The sequence below is a fragment of the Medicago sativa genome, chromosome 4 (assembly GCF_051527215.1).
Source record: "Medicago sativa cultivar Bolivia chromosome 4, Bolivia_mono, whole genome shotgun sequence".
Taxonomy (NCBI): domain Eukaryota; kingdom Viridiplantae; phylum Streptophyta; class Magnoliopsida; order Fabales; family Fabaceae; genus Medicago; species Medicago sativa.
The window spans coordinates 68,277,514-68,301,871 of record NC_140752.1 but is presented as its reverse complement, the minus strand read 5'-3'; the positions used below and the strand labels follow the sequence as shown (position 1 = coordinate 68,301,871).

The window sequence follows — 24,358 nt, the reverse complement described above, 5'->3', positions numbered from 1 at the left end:
AGCCAACAATTGGAGCAGAGCAGCCTACCACACGGTTGGCGAACCATCACAGGTAATTGCGGTGGTAACACTTGTTGTAAACAGTCTCTAATTTTTCTTGTGATGTTGGGTTGTTTTCTAGTTTATTTATTTTTTATTTTTTAAATATAGTCACTGCTTTAGGCATATATTAGAAACCAAAGTATATTCCCAACTTTAAATAAGAACAACAGATCTATGGTGATTGGTGACGGTAGAAAGGCATATGCATGAGTAAATGGAATGTGTAAAATTGGGAAGAAAAACACTTTAAGGTGTTGATCATAATCTTCTTAGCGTAAGTTAAATATTATATGTGATAGTGACTATAAAATTTGGCTTGAAATAATAATATGTGTGATTACAAAAGTACCATTAGATTCAAATATTTGACCTATTTGAAATAATAATGTGTTACATAATTGAATTATCCCGGCCTTCTTCTAAAGGATTGGCTTAATTCATAGACATATTTGGCTCCACATGTCTAATCACATGATTGTTGATAAGCTAAGGCTAACCAAACTTCAACTTTGAGCTTAATTTCAGTTTCGTGTCCATAATTAATTGGTGCATGGCATTTAGGTACTCTCTAGTCTCTACAATTAATTGTCTAATCACCTGCTTAATTGTGCCGGAACTTTGTCCCTTACACTTGCACGTGAAGTTAGTACCATTACCCCATGAGAGCGCCCATCTCTGCTTGGTGCTATCTCTTTTTCTCAGAAAAACGTGTGTGAATATCTTTATATCTTTCCAAGAACTAGGGTTAGCAACAACTTTATTTACCCCATGTTCTTACCTTTGCGTTCAGTTTTTGTCCTCACTTTTTTGTTGGTTGATCATTTTTTGTTGTCCCTTTACCCCTTTACCTCTGTTTCTTTTAACCGAATATCCTTTGCGCACTTGCAGAGATTTATCTCGCAACCTAGATAGGTAGCAAGGATTACATGAGCGACAAAGTTCTCCATCAAGATATTTAACATTGATGTACTTCTTTAACTGAATTTAAACTCACAATATTTGATTATATTAAAAGAGACCTCTTATCATATCATTCAAATGCTCTAAAGATACCCTTTCTCGATATTATTATAAACCAATCATCTTTCTTTTAATAAAAGAAAAAAGAATCTTTGTTTCCTTAGAGGCTTAGACAAACCGAAAGGAAATGTTATTCATTCAAAAAACCAAACCGAAAGGAATTGATAAAAAAATATTTGTAGGCCATTCAATAAAAAGATAAAAATATTTGTAGAGTTTATGTGGTATTGGTCTCTTTAGCTTAACTAGAGATCTCAAACTAGCATAAACAATATCGAAAGAGAGTTTTCCCAACCATGTGAGCATCTAACTCAAAAACAAGAGTCATCATGAGTTACTCATTCTAATGGAAGATATCAATCAGCTCATTGATATTTATTTTGAGTAATTTTAAAGTGTTGATTTATCATAGACTATTTAACACAAAGTGGTATTATACAAAACTAAGAAAGATTAATTTTATTTTAATAAAATGCAACTCAAAAGGTATTAAAATTTGAGAAAATAACGTTTAGAGCGTTTGAAGTGCGTTAAGATAGTTACAAGTTAAATCCAACATCCTATGAAAGAAATTCCTTCCAAACCGCAACCACTATAACTATATGGGGAAAAAAAGGTGCCACGCTTACTAGCTTCTGCACTTCTCGTGTCATTTTCTTTTTGTTTTGGACAATTCATTCAATCAACACATACGGGCACACATCTCTAACATGAACCTTCCACACAATTTAAATAATGGCCATGCTTCTTGAACATTCGATAAAGAATTAAATGTAGTATTCTTTTCCACTTCAATTATAAACAACATTTTAATTTTTAAGTTCGCTAAATAACTAATGTATTTTGTCGATATTATATATGATATACATTAGTTGTTCAAGAAATTTAAAAAGTGATATTTTTACTTATAGTAGAGAGGAGTAATATTATATTAGAAATTGTGTAATTAATTCTTCAAAACTTTAAATGTTATTTTTAACATAAAACTTCTTTTCTTGTCTTTCTTAACGATTGTCTTAGAAAAACCTTGAATATCTTTATATGTAAATATCAAGAATTGAAACTATGATCATTTACTTAAAGAGTTCAAATCTTTTATCGTTTAAACTAATTTATTGTTCTTGCCTTAAATTTCTTTGTTAATTAAGAAAATCAAGGTTATGCAACAAAACAAAATACATATATCATAAAAGCAATTTACACTAAAATATATTATCATCTTCTTACAAAACTCAAACGTATCAACTTAGTATACCTGCAACGTACTCAATCCTTGGTAGGCAGCAAACCATTTACATACTCGTTTCAAAGAGAATCACTAATCATGAAGCTATATTTTTAGTATTTGCAACTCTCATTGTTTATAGGGAAATGATATTCATAGCGAACAAACACAACCCGACGATATCACGACACAGGTGGCATGATTTCCACTCACCACCATTTACTGTGTTCCAATTTTCAGTGGCTAGATAGCCACTCAACCTTGAATTTTCAGTGGCTAGATGTTGGTTCGGGAACAGTTCGCGATAAAATGTTTCGCGATGTATAGCATGGCTGTTGTTTATAATACATTAATGCTTATTTTTCATATTAAATTGAAGAGGATGTACTTGCCCTCCCTTACCTATATCAGTTTGTATATTGAAAGCAAATCCCCTTTGGTGTACCAAAATCACTTACAAAATACCCAAAAAAAAAAAAAAGAACACGGATTTTTCAATGATTGAAAGAATGCATTCATCTTTCTCGAATTTCAAGGGAAAATTTCCTACTGTATTGAGTTCAACTCTCTCCCCTTTAACAACAATGTGTACCAGCAATTTAAGCATATTACTCAAAAATATGAAGAACATTCAATTTTTTAAATGGAAAAAAAAAAATTAAAGTAAACTATAGAACGAGATAATAACTAATTACATGAAGAATTAGGTAAATATTATTATTATTGTTATAATATTACAGCAATGGTAGGTGACAACAATAATATATTGGTCATGGCCAATGCCTCGATTCACACTAGTCTCTAAAATAGACCCCATTCACAGAACCATCACCTAACAACCATTGCACTTTATGATACACACAATTCACTTATTCCTTATCACCATTTGATACTAGTGTTACAATATCTCATCAACAAACTCAAACCAAGGAAATCAACAATTCTCTTTCCCAACAGATCTCATCACATTATGGAATCAGATTCCCTGCAATAATTGTGTCACAAGTTTTCAATCTCGACCGTTCAATTGATTTAAGTCAATCACAAAGTTCATTTAAAATTAATTTTGATATTATATAATTCGAGCTGTCAGGTCTCAAATTAACAGTCGAGATTGTTAATTGCATGTAAATGCATGTTTCTTTTCTTTTACAGCAGGGAATCCGGATCCGTCTCAATACTGCAAAATATCTGCAGAAGCCATAATAGGCTGGTTCATATAAGACATATTATTCAAAGAGTTGAAGAAGAAACCATTATTTGACTCAACAAAAGCATTTGATGCTCCAAAAACTCCATTGCTTGAATTCAAGGCACCAACAATTTCATTCAAAGATTCCAACCTGTTGCTCAACTCTCCCATCTGAGCCCTCAACACTGAATTCTCAGCTTCAACACTCAAATACTTTTGAGTGGTGATGTTAACACTTGTGAGTATTTCTTGATTCTCTTTCCTCAGCTTAGCAACTTGTGACACAAGATCATCCAAGTGCTTCTGTTTCCTCATCCTAGACCGCCTTGCCGATTCGCGGTTCGATATCATCCTCTTCCTCTTTCTCTGATCCATTAAAGCCTGTAATTCTTCTTCTGAACCTGAGTTTTGTAGTAGAGATGAACCTGAAGATGTTCCACTTGATGAAGCCATGATGAGATATTAATTAACTTGACCCTCTTAATAATTAATAATTAATACTAATAACAACAAAGATAAAAACACTAGCAGGACCCAGACACTAGAAAATATTAAACAACAAACTCTAGAAAAATTAATACTGCAGAAATATAAATTTGATTATTTTTATGATATAGATATAGATGATATAGGTTTAAACTATGAGGGATTAACAATCATGAAACGTAGTAAAGCCAATAGAGGAAAGCAACAGAGAAAGATTGAACTAAATGGGTCCTGCGCCTAACAGTGGAATTGATCATACACCCCCCAGAAAAAAAGATTTCACTGAGAATTGGATACATGAGTATCAAACAATAACAATAAGATGTTGGACATTTAATTAATTAATATGCAATTTCTAAGGTGATTTTTTTATGAGAGGAGGAAGAACATGTGTGGAAGAAATGAAAGAGAAGTTTTGTTAATGAACACAAGAGTAATGATGGACCATATGATATATAAATAAAATATCTTAGTGGCTATTTAGAAAGTTTGAGAGATATGATAGGAAAAATGAGAAAGTGGAAGAGGAGTCTATGTGATTTGAGTAGGGAATTTATAGAAAGGCAACAAGTTGGTGGAGAATATTTAATTTTTGTTTATACAAAGAAACAATTTGACAAAGAAGTAAAGTAGGGTCTATTTTAATTTTGGAATCATCAACCACTTAATGGCAAAATAAATATTGAAAGACAAAAGAAAAAAGAAAGGTTATTTTAAAAGGTTGGTATAATAAACGGGTTAAAGGAGGAAAGAAAGAGTGAAATGAAAATAGAGAGTTAGAAGAGACTAATAAGAAAGAAGACAACAGAAGGGTCCAGTTACAGCTGGGAAGCAACAATCAATCACAAATTGCATCATAGTATTTGAAAATACTTCCAAATAGTTTCACTTTCACAGAACAGGATTATTTGGGGGTAGCCTGTTGTGTTCAGATGATTGAATATTATTGGTTAGTCTCTCTTGTGAGTCAAGAGATTTTTTTAAACTTTGGGTAGAATTTGGAATTTTTTACATAGTTTAAACTGTAAATATAATGAAGGAGTAAACTCCCAATTTAGTATCTCTTATGGAGAAAATTCAATTGGGAGTGAAAATTTTGACTTGTGTTCCCAATTGATCTCTTGATGGTAATTAACCAATAGAGGATACTTCATACATATAACATAACATCTATATGCCAGGTTTTGAATCGAGGTAGGCAAGGTTGGAATGCATGCAACAAACCAATCGACCCCTCGAGACACTGGCACATAAAACATAACATGATAATATAAAAGATTAATTCTATGATGCATAAATGAGACAAATCTTGCATCATGTGTAAGCTAGTTTTCATCATTTGATCAATAAAATCATCGTTAAATTAAATGAGATATCTTAAACTTATTGATCCAATGATGAAAAAGATATTTATATATGATGTAAGATCATTTTACTTGTACATGTTAGACAAAACATATATAAAAGAGTATACAAAAATTTGTCTTGTGCCCAAAGGTATAACCATGTGATATAAGTTGAACGTTGAAGGAGTATTAAGAAGAAGATATAAGATTCAATCTCTGTAATTTTTCTTCTTGCTAAACAAATGAACCACTAACATTTATCTATAAAAAATATTTCTTGTTAGGAAAAATTATTTTATTGAACTATCGTTTTAGAATTTTAAGATAATAATGTGGATTTAATTGGTATATATTGTCTTCGTAAAGAAAGTTTTATATAGACATATTTTCGTAACTCAATATTATATATGTCACTTTATATATTAATTTAAAAATTTCTTTATAACACTATATACATGACGTGATTGAAAGCCGTTGTAAAAAAATTATAAAGACGATACATATCAAATTGAGTTCAAATATTATTTTTGGTCAAGTTGTCTAATAGTTAATAGTTAGAATTGAACTATTTGCCATAAAAAGATGTTAATTATGTTTTTATTATATATATGTGCGATTTTTTTAAACTTATTTGTAAAAATTGAAATGAAGTATTGCATTTTAGTTCAAAAATCAGTCTTGTGTATGAAAACAAATTCATCTAATCAACAAGTTTGATATTGTCTAATCAAGATCAGATCGTTTAAATTTCAATCTTAAAAAATGTTATATTATACAAAAAATCAATAGTACTTCAATATTTTAATCACGGCGGTTTCGAAATACTGATTACATATCGTAGCGACTACACCTAATCCGAAGTCAAGAAAACATTAGCAATTTGGTTGGGCTAAGTAACTTGCTCCATCTTTTTCACATGTCCCACACATAATGAAAAGGAGGTCTATGATTAGACAAAATGAGCTGTCGAAAGAATTAAACGACTCCTTATAGAATCTCATTCTCAAAATCATTAGATTTTTTTTTTTTCTTCCATGAGTTGTTCTATGTTGCAACTATTGTGGTTGCCATCAGCTTGGATCCATACGGCTATGTACACAGATGCGGACGGTGTAGAAACGTTAAATTTAGATGCAGATTTTTCTTTTTTGAGGAATTAGATGCATATTTTAACTGCACTTGTATTCAACAGTTTTGTAATGGTTTGCATCTGATTGAGGGTTTGGATTATGATCGACAGATAGCGATGTATATTTTCTTTTTTGTGTTAAAAATGTGCTTATATTTCGATATCATGGACCAATGTATATGAAAGATCTTATATTAAAAATGTCACTTTTAAGTCTAATTAGTCAATTTTAATAGAACTTCTTGTGGTGAAGGTTTTGAGTAGTTTTCATTTGGCTTGTGCCACATTCAGTGAACTAATTTTTTCTCTTGTTAATATAGCTAGTGATTTGTCTGATGGAGACGGAGGGAGGCAACGGTAACGGCGTGGTGTTCTGCTGCGGTGGCAACAATGGAACGGAGGGTGTTTGCAGGCACATTAACACTTCAACGCTCAAGTCTGTGTAGGAAATGAGGTCGAATGTGTAAAAATATGTGGAAAATGAATCGTACCTCAAGCGTGACGCTGAGTCACCCTTATATAGAAGAAGGAGACGCTAACAGATCCGGTGAAATGCGGCGCCTTATCAGGAAGCCGTTGGAGGCCACGTGTCTTCATTGGGATGGTGTACATTTGGTGGCGTGTCTTGTTCCAGATAACTCTTTGTCTACGTGTCAGCGTTGGATTAGCTTTTTAGCCGATCAAATCCAACGTGACGACTCCTACCGATTCAAAGGACAATAATTTCCCACGATGGTCTGCAACTTGATAGCAAAGTTGCTAGTAATTTTCCACGATTCAAAGATCTCACATTCAGTGAACTATAATTTTTTCTCTCGTTAGCAGTGCTACTAATTTTTTACTCCGTTGATTTTCAGCAAACATGCGCCTGGTTTTCATCAAAGAAGGACATGATAATATTTAGCTTGACAAAAACGTGTACTGTAACATGGAGTACATATTTTTGCTTTTCTTGTGTTAATTCTTTCGTATCTAGCACTGCTCTAAAAGTAATAATTGTGTCTCTTATCCCTCTGTTTTTTTTTGTTTGTTTCAATGGTGTATTAGAAAATAACCACGTCGCTGTAAATTTTGTAAGGGAGCAAGGGACTACTTCTGGAAAATTTAGAAAACATTGATATAAATTTTGCAAAGGACCACTTCAAATAAAAAATTATAGAATGAGAGACACAACTGAAACTTTTTATTTTGAACCATTGCATTTTGCAATTGCTTGAGGCACATACAAATGAGCAATTGCGACATCTAAACTCGTCACAAACATTTATTCCCTCCGGTTCTATTTAAAAGAAAATTGAGTAATTGATGTATTTGGTCTAAAATATAGACCAAATACATCATTTCTGCAATGAATTAAAAAAGTTAAATGTTTCTTATTAAAAAAAGGATGGAGTAAAATTTATTAATAAGATCCTTTCTTTTCATGGTGGCACTATTAGTCAAACACTAACCACCGAGCTGAAACTTCTTGAGTAGATTTAATTCACAATTTTAATAAGAAACTCGTTTAAAGTAAACGTTTGCGACGGGTTTAGATGTCGAAATGCAATGGTAAAAAAAAAATGCAGACATTTGTGTGGGTCGAAAGTCGCCGTAATTGTATTTTTTATTAAAAAACATGCAAGGGCCAAATTACGGAGCCCTTAACGATCAATTGTGGTTTTTCCCAATAGAGTCCTTTGGGTTCTAAATTGTGGAGCCCTTGACGATCACTATGTGATCGATCCATTCCACTTGGAGAAACTAAATTATGTGTGTCAATTTATGTGATAAATGATTGATTATTGTAATTAGGAATATGATTGTCACTCGTCTACCCAAATTTATCTGCAACTTGATAGCAAAGTTGAAGGCTCCAACCAACAATATTAACTCCACGTTGAGATCTTTATGCATATGAAAATTTTAGTTCCAAAAGATAATTGGGCTAAGTTCTAAAGCTTCCACTGCATGATTAGATGAAATTGAATTTGACAACAATTTTTTTTTGAGAAAGCAACGTTAACTGGCCAACTTAATATCTATAGAAAAGACCAATACTCTGTGATCCTTCTAAACATGTTTTTTTTTAATCACTTCTAAACATGTTGTTGATGCTATACAGAATCGATATCCCAACTTTCACTTCCAACTTCTTCTCTATAAGGTCAATTCCGGTATCCGCCACCCACGGTGGAGAATTCAACTCAAATCTCCCAAAGGATCTAAGTTCAATGTGTGTGTCTTTGTCAATGTTGATATGTTCGTCCAATACGAATTCAACTCAAATCTCCCAAGGATCTAAGTTCAATTTTTTCCGTCAATGTAAGAACCTCGTTGGTGAATATTGTTAACACGCTCTCCGAAACAATGAGGACGGTTCTCAATCCATATATTATCAGCAGGAAACTAAGGAAAACTTCGCTAAATGACCACTAAATTCATTAGCTAATCTTTTCATATGAACAACTTGAGAAATAGGAAATTAATGGCTAATTATCCAACAATCTCCAGCAACTGGACAGTAATATGAGTTGTCACATTCACATTTACAAACCAAATTAACATGTTTAAGCAAAGTATGTCTTCCTTGAGGAAACTCTATGTTCTCTCATTATTTTTTTTTATTTTTTATGTTCTGTCATTATCTAATTGAATGATAAGAACCTATTAAAATACATTGTGTAATTTGTTGATGCATATATTTTTTTGGTGTAAAATGTTAAAATATTTAATTGTATCCGTCAATTAAAATAAAAGACATATATGAGAAAAAACATTGACTGATTTTCGTTCAGGGTAGCTTGCATAAATACATACATGAAAACGTGATCTAAATTTGTGGGAGTGGATACAACTTTGCATTGTGTCCTACACTTACCCACAAAAAGGAAAAGAAAGCAAAAAATGATCATAAAGGTTTTGTGTGTATGTCGTGTCGTTTGAATGTTATTAGGGACCCATTAGGTCAACATCTGGGGCTATGCTGTTGTATTTTGGTAATTGGTTGTAAACTAGATGCAACAATCTCTAAATTGGCCATATTCTTCTTTATGACGAAATTTGTGAGGTTTGTGGAGCTTGCTGTCTTTTTCTTTGATAGAACTTCTTTTAGGAGCAAGGACAAACCTAAATTTTGTGTATAATAAAGAGAAAAATCATCACTTTACTTGTTATAGATGGATTATTTTGTGTGTGTGATTCCGTGTTTAACTTTCCATGCAAAAAGTTAGAAACAATTCTATTAATTCGAAGTTAAAAACAATTCTATTAATTTGTGATAATAAATTACTCCAAATTAGCAATAGAATGAAGTCTCTTAATTACTACATAATTAACTTTTTATCCTATTTTTCATTTATGTGCATCATCGTTTCTCTGATTCTTCTTCACATCAAGCTGCACTACCCCGCAATCATCAAACTTTACCACACTGATTGCATGCAGCTCCTCAAACACATACTCCCCTTCTCCAATTGCACAACAACAAACTTAGAAATACAGTGAAGCACTCACAATGCCAAATCTCTCATGGCCAGATTTCAAAATGAGGGAACAAACATGCGTTTTTTAAGAAACAAAGAACGAGCACATGTACGTCTAAGCATTTTTTTATATATATTTCATGAGGTTCAGATTACAGAATAAATATAATTGTTTGTGAGTAGTGAGTAAACACAATATATAGTAGTAAGGAAGAAGAGAGTTTATATAAATTATACTCCCATTTTAATTATTTTGATAAATATAATCAGGGACGGGTCCAAAAAATTGAGTAAGAGGGATCAATGTCATATCATTAAAATTTATATAAAAATGTATAAATATGTAAATGATAAATAATTATATAAGTTGTGTTTATAATTGCTCAAATGTTGATATTTTTTCATTTCTAACCTATTAAAAAATATAACATTGATTCATTATTTTTCCAACCAATGAACGTCAATCGTGAGTCATTTTTCAACAAATACAAATAGTAGTTTATAGTATAATAGTAGTTTTAAAGTCTTGCTAACAAATGTCATAAGAACATTGAATAGGGATTCCATAAAAGAAAATTTGATCTAAGAAATACAAATTATTTTTATCAATTTAATAATTACAACACATTTTTTATGTAAAATAACTTTTTGTTTTCTAAATTAATATCCTTAGGACACTCATTATCATCTTTGTTAGTCTTATAATTTGTTATAACGTTATAATGAATTATGTGGAGACAATAATAATATATAAGTGGGGTCAAATTACATAAATATCAAAATGTTGGTTAAAAATACGATAGATAAGTGGGGTCAGCAGACCCCACCCTCAATCTGTGGCTGAATATAATATGATTTGATTCTATATAATAAGAGGTAAAATTGGAATAAAAAAAATCATAATGCATTTCATTCTGTCCATTATTCAAACAATAGAATAAGAACTTTTCTCTGCCACATCATAAAACACCTAAACAATGAAATGAAATTTTTTTTCATTATGCTTTATTCTTCTCCACTTGATTCCGTTTTATTTCGCTACGTTATGTTTTATCAATTCAAACATAGTAAGACTATGTTTGATTAATGAGTTAGTGAGAAACATCTTTTGATCTAAATTGAATTGTTATTTTAACAAGTTATATCTTAATATAAATTTTACTATTTGTGAGGGCCGTTCTGGTCATATCTTCAACCATTGTAAAGTTTTTATTATTGTTATTAGAAAAATGGTAATAAATTTCTTTAGGGCATTGTTGAAGCATCCAAAAGTAGTAACTTTTACATTGAAAATTATGTAGTTATGTCTTTTACATGTGATTAACTTATATTTTAAACAAGAACATACATTAAACATAATTCAACAACGTAAACCACATAATACATAACAGATCAACCAAACTAACTTCTTCATTTGGTTCCTCAATGCATGCCTTGATTTCTACATACGTCCTGGGCTAAATCATACTTTCCTGAATATCTTTGAAAGATTCGACCAAGGAAGCATCCAACTTGATCAGTTCTTCATACATTCATTCATTCATAAAATCAAACACAAATTATCGAAAAACAAATTCATTAATTTAAAAGTTGTTTAGGTAACAAGGACATTAAACCAAAACCAAATGCAACCAAATAAAAACACTCAACTACTTCATTCTTCTGGGAATCGTATATGCAATGGCAGGGCTGTTCCTAGGCCATAGGCCGGGGGTGCGACAACCTAGAGCCCTTGCCGGTAGGGGCCGAAATTTTATTTTACAGAGGGGGTGCATATATAAATATTTCGTTTATGGGGGTATATACAACAAAGTTCACATAAAAGTCTGAAACATAGACATGAAAAAGAGTTGGAATGAAGTCTGTTAATGTTTTTGGCCCTTTTGGCGCGATTTGCTATATGTATCCCTGTATAGCACAAAGATTTCTATATACACCATCCTTATATAATTTTTTTTTGGTGGTGTCCGGGGTTCAAACCCTGGACCTTGCATATATTATGCATTGTCCTTACCAACCGAGTTAAGCTCACGGGGACATCCCTATATAAAAACTTAGTTGTTCTTAATAATGTGTCAAAAAAAAATTATTATCGAAAAATGATATTTTTTTGGGCCCTTTCTTTCTAATAATGCGTTTCGCTAATATTAAAAATATTGGTGATATTTATTATCCAATAAATTGGAATAATTTTCATAACAAAACAAAATATATTTTGAAAATTGACCTACTAGAGAAATTAATCTTAATCTTGTCTTTCAAAGATTCCGATAAAATAAATTACATCAATACAATAATTTCAACTTTCTTGAATTGATTGAAATGATTGCATAGTTGAATTTGATAATACAAGATCATGCACGACACAATCATCATAATGAACTTGTTAAAGATACTTATTGCATATAAAAAGAGGAATGATGTACTTCTGTTATAGAAAGGAGTTCTTGTATCTGTGATTCATCTAAAAATTCTAACACTAATTTTGTATCATGTATTATTGTTGTTATGAGTTTAACATTGGAAAATTTTGCATCCAAAATGTTTAAAATTTAGTTAACGTGTTGACATACTTTTAATTTTTTGGTGTTATTATTCTTAGGTGCTAAAATTTCAGCCTACTTCGCGTGTGTTATTGTTTTATACTCCTATGATATATGTTTTAATGATGTCTATGGAGCATTTTATTTATTTTCAGATATTGCCTAAAAAAACATTTATTTGGTAGTGGAAAGCGGAAAAAATTATGAAATGAAGAGTTAATAAAATCACAACAATGAGCTAACAAATTTTATAATGTGTTGTATAAAGGGGTAATTTTCTCATATTGTGCCTAAGGCCCCTAAAACTCTAGGAACGACCCTGTGTAGTGGCTGGGAGCATCTCAACCTTAATCCTCAACATCACGTAGGTCTTCATATGTCTGACCATCTTCCAACCATCATCCACCATGTTCATGACATTCCTGATGGTCATTAAGGAATCAGAAGTATCCATAACATGCTCTTGCTCAATGATTACCTCTTGATTCGTCGGGTACTGGTTTGGGTAGGTATGTCGTTTTTGTCGCTCTCTCCATGTACGTTACTGGTTTGGGTAGTTCTGCCTAGCCTAACCTCCTGTCTGGGTTGTCATCCATATCTATACAACAAACAACCGAAAAAAATTCATTGAGGCATTTTATCATACACTTGGATTGAAAAATATATGTACTTGGATCCAAACACCAACTTTGATACAATTTGGAACGAAATCATTGATGATTGTTTTGATGACAACACTGAAGAAGAACTTTTGAGGGTATTGCGAGAGATGCAACAAGACAACAATCTAACTAGGCGTAGACGGCGAAGAACAATCATTGATCAAAGGTGTGAAGAAGGGTATAATTGATTGTTTAATGATTATTTCTCTGAAAATTCAGTATACACACAAGCTCAATTTCGACGAAGGTTCCGAATGGAAAGAAATGTGTTCCTCAGAATTGTAAAAGCCCTTGGAATTCATGATGAATATTTCAGAATGAGTGTTGATGCAGTTGGAAGAATGGGCATTTCACCATTGCGAAAGTGCATTGCTGATATTCGTGTTTTGGCATATGGTTCACCAACTGACAATGTAGATTACTATGTTCGAATTGGTGAAAGCACTGCAGTGGAGTGCTTAGAGACATTTGTAACAGGTACAAATGCAGTATTTACAGTTGAGTATTTGAGAAGGCCTAACAACCAAGGCCAAGAACGCCTTCTACAACTAGCGGAGGCATGCGACTTTCCTGGTATGTTAGGTTCCATTGATTGTATGCATTTGGAATGGAAAAATTATCCAGTTGCGTGGAAGGTTCAATATTGTCGAGGTGATCATGGAAAACCCAAAATCATGCTTGAAGTTGCGACATCCCAAGACTTATAAATTTGACATGCCTTTTTTGGCATTGCTGGTTCAAACAATGACATTAACGTGTTAAACCAATCTAATGTGTTTAACGATGTTTTGTCGGGAGAAGCTGCGACATTACATTTCAATGTGAATAGAACCACATATAATATAGAGTATTATCTAGTAGATGATATCTATCCTGAATGAGCTACATTTGTTAAGACAATCCCAATGTCGCAAGGAGAAAGAGGAAGTTATTTGCCCAAAAACAAGAATAGGCAAGAAAAGATGTGGAACGGGCATTTGGAGTGGTTCAATCTGGATTTGCGATTATACGTGGCCCGGCCCGCACTTGGCACATGGCTACAATCAAACATATAATATGCATGCATCATATTGCATAATATGATCGTTGAAGACGAACGACACACATATGATGATACTTTTGAGTATGGTAACGTAAACAATGACATTGCCACACAACTGAAGTATCATATGGTCCTCATCCTGTTTCACTACATACTTGCAAAGGAGAGCACATGTTTGCGAAAGAGAAAAACATCGACAATTGCAGGGAGGCTTGGTGGAACATATTTGGTCACATTTCAGACATGATAATAATGAAAATTAATATTTCGGCTTTTTTATGTATTTCTATTTGTTTTAACTTGTTATCGATATATTATGTATTTCTTTTCATAATTAGATAATATAACTATTTTTTATTTAATAAGTATTTAATATAAGTATTCCTTCAAAAATAAGTATTTTTTATTTATTTAATGTTTTTAGAAAAAATAATATATAAATAAGTATTTTAATTTAAAAATACTGGAATAAATAAAAATATGGAGGGTCAATTGTAGGACCCTATAATATAAGTTAACAACATAAATATTGTTCTTTGCATTGAAGTAAAAATGAAAGAATGTTCTTAATACATATGTGGCATCTTTAAACCCCATCAAAATACTTCAAGAACATAAATGTTCCAACATTGTACACCCTCCGGTCATTATTATAAGCAAAATTCTATTTTTTAGGTTCATTCAATAAATGATGTATGTGGTCCATTAAATAGACTACATACATCATTTATTAAATGAACCTAAAAAGTAAAATTTTGCTTATAATAGTGACCGGAGGATATAGATACTCTACTAACCTTCACAGTGACATGGACCAGAGGCGCTCAATAGTCATAGTTAACATGATCATCGAAGAGCAACACGCTTGCTTACTTTGTTAAATCATCAATATTTATTCTAGGCTTAATAGGTCATTTGGTCCTTTAATTAATTTCAAGTTTTCATTTTAGTCCCATAACTAATAAAACTCATGTTTTGGTCCCTCATGTTTGCCTCTGTTTGTCAAATAAATCCCTCGCAGTTAAGTTTAACCTCAAATGTCTATGGTGGCCCAACATTAAAAGTGGTCCACCATAGACCTTATTAATTTTTTTAATTTAGACCGTTTGATCTGTTTTCAAAAAAGATGACCATTAAATTATGTGTGTCTATTGTAACTTATGGTGCACCAACAACAACTAATTTTTTCTTTCTTTCTTCATTTTCTACCTTATCAATCTTCATCATCTTCAACTCACATTTTCAAACATTCATCAAAGAACTTCAAACAAACCCAGAAAAATAAATTAAAACCACAAAAAAAATTAGCATCCAAAATTAAAACAGCAACAACAAGTGTAGAATAAGTAAGAAGACCAAGAAAAAAACCAAGATTGCAACCAAAAAAAAAAAAAAACCAAGATCAGAACCATTTCTAAAGGCACTCTTGACATACCCATCACTCTTAGGAATCTTCCTGAACACAGCCACAGCAAGAGCAAAATTAACAGCAAGAGCAAGATCATCAACATCATCAGTCAACACAACTCCCTTTCTCTTTGCATTTTTTGAGATCAATTTTATAAAATCCAACACTCTAAGTTGAAATGATTACAAACTGCAGGGAAGAGAGATGGAAGGAAAGGGTTTGACAGAAGATAGAGTAGTCGTGACACCAAAACGCGTCGTTACCAAACCTTTATCTTCGCCGGAGAAACACTCGAAATCCACCACCACCGTCGACGTCGTTACCATGGAAGTAGGAGGCGGAGGAACGCTCTCAGAAGTACACCAAAGCGCAAAGAAGCTATTACTCCGCTACCGTGACAGCCTCGAATGTCCCGAACATTCCACTTCTACCTCCGCCGCCGTCGTCAGCATTGATTCGGAGCTTTCCTTCGCCGTGAAGAGGGATATCAACCAGCCAATTCCTCTGATTTGAGATGGATCGCTTTTGGCGTTCCGTCGCATCGAAACCTTAAGGTGATCTTTGGAAAAGGTGAACAAATTGAAATTGCGTTGATTCTGATTCTGATCTTGTTGATTCCTGAATTTTTTTTCTTCTGGGTTTACAGTGGATGAAGGTGATAAAGAGGAAGAAGAAATACAAGGAAGAATTAAGTATGTTGGCTTAATGTTCATGATCTGGGTTGCTAAAAAAAAATTATATTATTTTGGTAAATAATGTTATTCTGGAAGAAAAAAAAAATTGGGTCGTTTATGAATGAGTGATGAAGATGATGTTGAATGTATGAAAAAGATGAAGGAGGAAGAAGATGAAGAAAGGGAAATATAATTCAATGGTAGACTTTTTTTAATCCGATGGTAGTTGTTGTTGCATCATTGTAAGATAAAATAGTCCTTCATAATTCAATGGTAGCCTTTTTTTTTAAAGGATCAAAGGGTTAAAATTTTAAAAATTAATGAAATCTATGGTGGATCACTCTTAAAGTTGGTCCATTATAGACATTTGAGGTTAAACTTAACAGCGGGGGATTTATTTGACAGACGGAGGCAAATCTGAGGGACCAAAACATGAGTTTTATTAGTTATGGGACCAAAATAAAAACTTGAAATTAATTAAAGGACCAAATGCCCTATTAAGCCTTTATTCTAAAGTCATTCATTAACCTTTCTTCCAGAAAAATACAAATATTAAAGTTATTCTAAAGTCGAGAGAGTATCTTATTTAATGTGGTCAAAAGGAAGTAGAGTAAAGATGAAGGGAGTAGACCATATAGTAGAGTTGACCTAATCATTTATGGCGTTCCTAATTGGCTTGCTTGCTTCCTTTTCCTCTTTTCAAGAAAGAAAAAAATAACCCACCGCCGCCTCTTCCCTTCATTACTCAAAATTAATTACAAATTTAATACCATTCCTTCTTGTCTCTATTTTTCATTTTGTCGTTAATCTTTCCATTCCTAAAAGAAGTACTCCCTCCGTCCCGTTTTATCTGAGCCAGTTTGGTTTTTCACACAGATTAAGAAAAATGTACTCCCTCCGTTTCAAAATGAGTGTCGCTTTAGCCAAAAAAATTTGTTTCAAAATGAGTGTCGCTTTCAGTTTCCAATGCAATAATAACTTTTTCTTTTCAATTGTACCCTCCAATTAATACTCTGTACACTACTTCCAAAGTATTACTTTTAAAACTAACCAATAGTTAATAAGGATAATTTGGTAAAATAACCATTCTCTTTCTCTTAATCATTGCATTTCTTAATATGTGTGTAAATACCTAAAACGACACTCATTTTGAAACGGAGGGAGTATAAATAAAGGGGAAAACGGAATATATTGTATTGGGAATGATGAAAGTAGTATTAATTAAAGTTATATTGTATTGAGAATGATGAAAGTTGTATTGAAAATCGAAATGACTCAGTTATTTTAGGACACTTTTTTTTAGAAAATGGGTCAGATATTCCAGGACGGAGGGAGTAACACTTTATAAATCCAAAATTGAGTCTATAAATAAAGTTTGACCAAGAATAATTCTATACAAAAATTAAACACAAATTCTCTCAAAATTTTTATTTTGATGGAACTCATTACTACTTGAGCATAATCATTTGGTTTTTCTGGTCTCTAAATACAAACACTTTACAAACAAATTTTCATCCATACTTTCATTCTTATTTCTTTAACCATTTTCTTAAAATAAATGTTTCTCATTACTTTTAGAAATAAAAGTGAATACATCTTCGTTTGGTTTGCAAAATATATGTATCGGATAAAACAAAACAAAATTGAACATCACATACAAACTTTTATTTTTGTCAATAGCGACTAGACTCACGTTATAAGTATGAAAAAAATATAGGGAATTCAATGTTCGAACTCCGACTCATAAATTCTATTGTCCATGGATCTATCAACTGAGTTACATTTACAGGAAGAAATTATTTTATTACTAGATGGTTTTTGTCTTGTATGATATATTTGGTAAACAAGAAATTATTTCAATTTCTCCCTCAAAAAAAAATATATTTTAATTTTAGAAATAACATGATATTTTTTACTAAAAAAAAAGAGTAAATTACACTCCCCTCCCCTCAAAGATGCTTGAATTACACTCCCCTCCCCTCTTATGTTAAAATATACACTACCCTCCCTTGAAAAGATAAATTTATACTCCCCTCCCCTATAAGATACTTGAATCACAACCCCTTCCCTTAATAATTAAATATGCAATACACTTTAATCTATTTTAATATAAATAATTATTTTTATGATATATAAAAAATTTGAACAACCATTAAGAAAAATAAATTCATTTCTTTATAATTCAAATGTCAATGATAATTAAATTTAAATATTTTTCTATTAATTTTATAATTTAGAGTATAAAATTTACCTTAAATAACCATACTTTATTGTCTTTAGTAATTTTTCACATATTTTAATTTTATTTTAGGTTATTTCATATTTTATAATAGGGTTTAAAACTAAATGTTAATGCAATTGTGAATAAAAATAGGGAAAATATGTATTCAAATTTTGATTATATTAAAATAGACCCGCAATATTTTTTTTTTTTTTTAAGTTTGTTAGATTATTAATTTTTTTGCTAGATTATTAGAAATAAAATAAAAAATTGAGGAAGTAAAGTGTAGGTTTAAACATAAGAGGGGAGGAGAATGTAATTCAAGCTTCTCTTAGGGGAGGGGAGTGTATATTTTAACATAAGAAGGGAGGGAAGTGTAATTCAAGCATCTTTGAGAGGATGATAGTGTAATTTACTAAAAAAAAAGAAATAACATGATACTAGTATTTTAATTCCTTAAAACAATGATATAGTAGTATTTTAATGTAACGTCGTAGTAATAGTAACGCACAGAGGCGTGCGAATGAAAAGTGAAGAGTAACAGACAGGTTATTAACAGAGCTGAACAAAACAGAGTGTCGGGAAGAAGGAATCTAAACATCCATCATTTTCTCGTGATTCCCTTAACCCATCTACATTCTCTTCTCTTCTCTTCTTTTTATTCTCCTTTCTCACACACACGCGCCATTCTCATTCCATTCCACGCGCCTTCTTCCTTTCTTCTTTCCTAGGGTTTCTCTTCTCTCATCATCGCAATGTCCAGCCCCATCGATCGTTTCGCTCTTCCATGTCAGTTCCCTCTCTCTTTCATACATTCAATTCTTTATTTCTTTTTCTTTATTTATTTCAATGATTTATTTGTTCTGTTTTGGTAGGTTTTGAAGGTTCTTCTGGCAGTGATGAAAAAAGAACTGAAAGAAAATCTGATTTTAAGATTTCTGGTAGTTCTTCTAGTAATGGTTCTCTTAAGAAGAAAGTTTCTTCCAAGATTAAGCATTCTCTCAAGAAAAAGAGTGCTAGAAGAAAAAGTGATGGACGTGTTAGTTCTGTTTCCATTGAGGATATTCGTGATGTTGAGGAGCTTCAAGCTGTTGATGCTTTTCGACAATCGTTGATCGCCGAGGAATTGCTTCCGAAAAAGCATGATGATTATCATTTCATGTTAAGGTGCCCTCCCTACATTGGTTTTGTTAATGTGTTTTTATTTACTAGCTTGTTTGGATTAACAACTTATTATAGCACAAGCTTATGTATATGCTATTTTTATAGCACATGATGAAATATCGTTAAATTGTTTTTGTATATGCTATAAGTTGTCTCTATAAGCTATATTGGATAAACTAGGAAAATAAGTTGAAAAAAACTTACGAAAACTGTCATAAGTTGTTTTCATAAATTCTTCTTAACAAAACTTATGCCAGTAGGTAAGCTCAAATAGGCCCCTTATTATAGATGTACTCTTTTAGTTAATTATATTTTATATATTTTGTAGATTCCTTAAAGCAAGGAAGTTTGATATTGAAAAAGCAAAGAATATGTGGGCTGATATGCTACAATGGAGGAAGGAATTTGGTGCTGATACAATTATGGAGGTAAATTATGTAACAAGATTGACCTCTGCGATTTTCGATTGATGGATTGATTACTTGATGTCCTTATCGTTGTCTCGTATGCGATTGAAATGTTTTGTTTTTATTAGGATTTTGAGTTCAACGAAATAAATGAAGTTGTTAAGTATTATCCACACGGGCATCACGGTGTTGATAAGGAGGGAAGGCCTGTTTACATTGAAAGACTTGGAAAAGTGGATCCAAACAAACTTATGCAAGTTACAACTATGGATAGATATGTGAAGTACCACGTACGCGAGTTTGAGAAATCTTTTGCGATAAAGTTTCCTGCTTGCACAATTGCTTCCAAGAGGCATATAGATTCCAGCACCACAATCTTAGATGTTCAAGGCGTGGTATGTTGCCATGAACTGTTCCTCATTGCATTGTTTGTGAATTTCTATAACATGCAAAAATATTTATGTTATAGTGGAAATTTTAGGGCCTTAAGAACTTTTCAAAAGCTGCCCGCGAACTCATTATGCGATTACAAAAGATTGATGGTGACAATTACCCTGAGGTGAGCAATCTCAGTTTCTCTGTGATTTTCTTATGTTCATTGTTTTGATTTTATTGGTTTAGTTGTACGAATTATTAAAGATGAGCATGTACTAAGGCCTCAATGATTAATGATTTTTGTTCTCCTTTATGAATGATACAGACTCTTCACCAAATGTTTATCATAAATGCTGGCCCTGGGTTTAGGATGCTGTGGAACAGTGTTAAATCTTTTATTGATCCCAAAACAACTTCAAAGATTCATGTATGTAAAAATGCTATATTTTAGCTGTCTAAGACTAGTTTGTGATTTTTTGACGGTTTAAGGATGGTAATTTGGCTTGATGTCTCTTTCAAATCATTATTTAGGTTCTTGGAAACAAGTACCAAAGCAAATTGCTTGAAGTAATCAATGCCAGGTACATAACGAGTTTCTTACACATCTTTATTTCTCTATGTTTTAAAAATTTTGTTCTTTTTTCTATTAACCTTTCTATTTCAAAGCGGTGTATTGTAATTTCCAAGCATCATTATCAATTACCAACTCACATTATCCTTTAAAAGGCCTAATTTTTTGTGAACTTTAATGAAGCGAGTTGCCAGAATTTTTGGGAGGTACCTGCACATGTTTAGATCAGGGAGGATGCCTCAGATCCGATAAAGGGCCCTGGAATAACCCAGAAATTATGAAGGTATGTGCTTTACTTGTCTTCTGATTTTTCATCTGGTGATCTACTATATCAAACTTGTTACATGCTCATTGTTAATTGTATGTGGTCGAAAATATTGCAGATGATTCTCAGTGGCGAAGCAGGGCGGCCAAGGCAGGTGGTAAAAGTTCTAAACAGTGAAGGGAAGGTTATTGCATATGCCAAGCCACGATGCCCGATGGTAATTTCTTGTCTGATTTTCTTAATTTGCTTGAACTGAGTGGAGCCTGTTTTGATTCCTTTTCCTTTTCAGCATCCTTTTCATCTTATGACTTGATAGATTATGTCACTTCTTTCTTGCAGGTAAAAGGCAGTGATACATCAACAGCTGAATCGGGCTCTGAAGCTGAAGACATGGCTTCTCCAAAAGTGAAGAGTTACTCACACCTGAGGTTGACCCCTGTTCGTGAGGAAGTAAGTGTTGTCGTTGTCTTTTGTTAATCTGTTGTTTTTCTTAAATGCCATAAGTTTAATAAATTGGTCGTAGGTTTTTCGGGCACTCATCCCCTTTATAAATTTAATGGCTCAATTTTCTCGAACCATTTTGCACTATTATCCTGTGAGTTTAATGTGTAAGAAATATGGAGTAACCCTTCACAATATTTAAAGGTGTCACGAAGATGATCAAAATTTAATTTAATGTTTGACAAGGAGCCTGTTCATAGGATTTGACAGTCTATCCCAAAACATGAGTTATTTACCTTTTGTATTCTCTTTCAGCCTAAGGTAGTTGGAAAGTCAAGCTATGCTGTTAGTGGCAACTTAGCTGGGTATGACGAATACATTCCAATGGTGGACAAAGCTGTTGATGCTGTCTGGAAGAAGCAAGCATCACTCCATAGGTCTCATAGTACAAAAGGTTAACTACTTTAACTTATTTATGGTATATGCTTTCCAGTGCTTACTCACCAAAATATCAAAATTGTGATTGCTGTTTGTCGGTTTGTCCTAAATCTCTTTAACATTTCATTGAGCAGTGACACTTGTTGTCCCCTATCCTTTGTAGACATTGAATGTATGTAGATGTACGAATCTGCTCAATTAAATAATGCCTTGTCGTAATAAAAGAACCTGATCAATTAAATATTGAATTCATGACTAAGCAATGCTGGATCAAAATTAACAGATATTTTGATAGGTTTTGATGCTCATTCTATTCTCAGTACACTGTGCAGCCTACACTATTGCCATGAATATGAATCCACTGCCTTGTCTAATGGACTAATGCGTAATATTTTGTTTTTTAAATTTGAATTTTATTTTTACCAATTTTTAAAACAAGGCAGTTGACTTCAACTTATGGAAATGGTATATTATATCTGCTATACTGAATTTCTTGATTTTAAAGACAAACCATTTCAAGGCTTGCAATTGAGATTTTAAGTTCTCGAAACAGCTGATCCTTGACATTATTTTTGTGCTTGTCAATGCTTTAAGCACAAAAGGCTTCTGTTTGAGATCAGGGTTTATTTCTAATAAAAGAAGTCCTCCTACTCCTAAAGCTTAAGCTTTTGGATGAATTATTGTCTTGCTTGGTTTCTTGAATTTAATTATTGAGTTTTCTCTAGAAATATTAAATTGAAGTTTCCATTACAGGAACACCTCCCCTTCCTGTCACGCCAAAAATACCAGAAGGTATTCAAGCTCGGATTTGGGTAGCCCTGACTGTTTTCTTTTGGACCATGTTTAGTCTCTTCCGTTCACTTGCATGTCGTATGACCAAGAAACTCCCATCAGTATCATCTAATAATTATCAGAGTACTTCAGAGCTAACTCCTGATACAACAAACAAGGAAGACTACACCAAGACCAGTGTCTTTTGCTCCATGATGAAAAGGTTGGGTGAGCTCGAAGAGAAGGTTGACACACTAAAATCTAAGCCATCTGAGATGCCTAGACAGAAAGCAGAATTACTAAATTTTGCTGTCTACCGGGTTGATGCTTTGGAAGCAGAGCTAATCGCAACCAAAAAGGTAGGATACTATAACTTTGTTTTCCATTGTATTTTTTAACAAACTCCCACTCACAATGAATTACTTTAGTTGTGAAAATCTATTACATTAGCTATTTTCATTTTTTATTTTTCAATTTGTGTTGTGTTGTTTGAACTTTGAACAATATGCCTGAGATCCTAGGTTCAAACCTCATTGCCTCCGTCGCACACCAAAAGACAAACTTATAAACTTAAACATGCCTAGCACCAAGTAGATATCTGCTCTTTAAATATAAACACGCACATTCGAAATGAATCAATTCTATAATTTTTTAATGTCTGATTTATGTTACTGTTGATGTTAAGAAAATATTTCACAAAGCATGGAATTTAGATGTGATATTTATTTGTTAAAATATTAATTCAATGAAGAGAAAAGCAAATGTTACGCTTGCTTGTTAGCTATTTTCAGCCACCAAAGCTGGTATATTCACCTATTGGTTAATAGATGAATGTATTTGTTTGTGATCAGGCTGATACTCAACTAATGTTAATTATGTTGAAGAAGTTTTGTATTGTTTTAGATTTTCATTTCTTATCACCATTCGTTTCATAGTGATTTGATCAAATTGATTGTTGCAGCTCTGCTTTTCTTCTTATATGTGTGCATAACTTTTCATTGATTCCTTACCTGAGTGATTCTCTTACAATTACACTTTCTGGATTGTGCAACAGGCTCTCTATGAAGCGTTAATGAGGCAAGAAGAGCTGCTTGCTTACATTGATAATCAAGAAGAAGCTAAGTTACGGGTACGACATGTGTATTTTTTGTACACTTAAAAACTAATGGAATTTTTTGTTCAAAGTTCTGATATTTTTATTTACTTTCCTGCATGTTAATTAGAAGAAGAAATTTTGCTGGTGACTTTTGCTGCTGCTTATAGAGAGATTCTGGACGTGGTTGTTTTACAATCATAGTGTTTCTATGGTGCGCTGACCTTACACATGATGTAAACTGAAAATTGATTTTAAATTAATGAGTAAACTCAATGAAGAATTGTTTCAAACTTGTGTAAAGTTGGAAGTACTACTTGGCTTAAAAACAAACTTTGTTGTGGTGACTGATTTTTTTTATGAAAGAAATTTAGGATCA

The 24,358-nt window shown here is 32.4% G+C and overlaps 2 protein-coding genes and 1 pseudogene across 4 annotated transcripts; 2 read left to right on the top strand and 1 right to left on the bottom strand.

Moving 5' to 3' along the window:
* Positions 1-2,978: 2,978 nt before the first annotated feature.
* On the bottom strand, positions 2,979-4,492 carry LOC146931109 (bZIP transcription factor 44-like). 2 transcript variants are annotated; one of them, XM_085702590.1, is made up of 2 exons: positions 4,155-4,492; positions 2,979-3,918 (listed from the first exon to the last, which is right to left on the bottom strand). In XM_085702590.1, exons 1-2 carry the CDS (start codon positions 4,262-4,264, stop codon positions 3,462-3,464), a joined length of 567 nt encoding a protein of 188 aa, XP_085558716.1. In that variant the 5' UTR covers positions 4,265-4,492; the 3' UTR covers positions 2,979-3,461. The 2 variants fall into 2 exon arrangements, with proteins under 2 accessions (XP_085558716.1, XP_085558715.1); XM_085702589.1 differs by having other exon boundaries at positions 2,979-4,492.
* Positions 4,493-13,201: 8,709 nt separating this feature from the next.
* Positions 13,202-14,414, top strand: LOC146931108 (uncharacterized; annotated as a pseudogene).
* Positions 14,415-19,037: 4,623 nt separating this feature from the next.
* LOC146931107 (phosphatidylinositol/phosphatidylcholine transfer protein SFH8-like) lies at positions 19,038-24,358 on the top strand. 2 transcript variants are annotated; one of them, XM_085702582.1, is made up of 14 exons: positions 19,038-19,243; positions 19,330-19,621; positions 19,947-20,046; positions 20,154-20,420; positions 20,507-20,584; positions 20,726-20,827; positions 20,932-20,981; positions 21,155-21,254; positions 21,355-21,453; positions 21,576-21,686; positions 21,993-22,131; positions 22,869-23,245; positions 23,941-24,015; positions 24,113-24,358. In XM_085702582.1, exons 1-14 carry the CDS (start codon positions 19,210-19,212, stop codon positions 24,128-24,130), a joined length of 1,842 nt encoding a protein of 613 aa, XP_085558708.1. In that variant the 5' UTR covers positions 19,038-19,209; the 3' UTR covers positions 24,131-24,358. The 2 variants fall into 2 exon arrangements, with proteins under 2 accessions (XP_085558708.1, XP_085558707.1); XM_085702581.1 differs by having other exon boundaries at positions 24,110-24,358.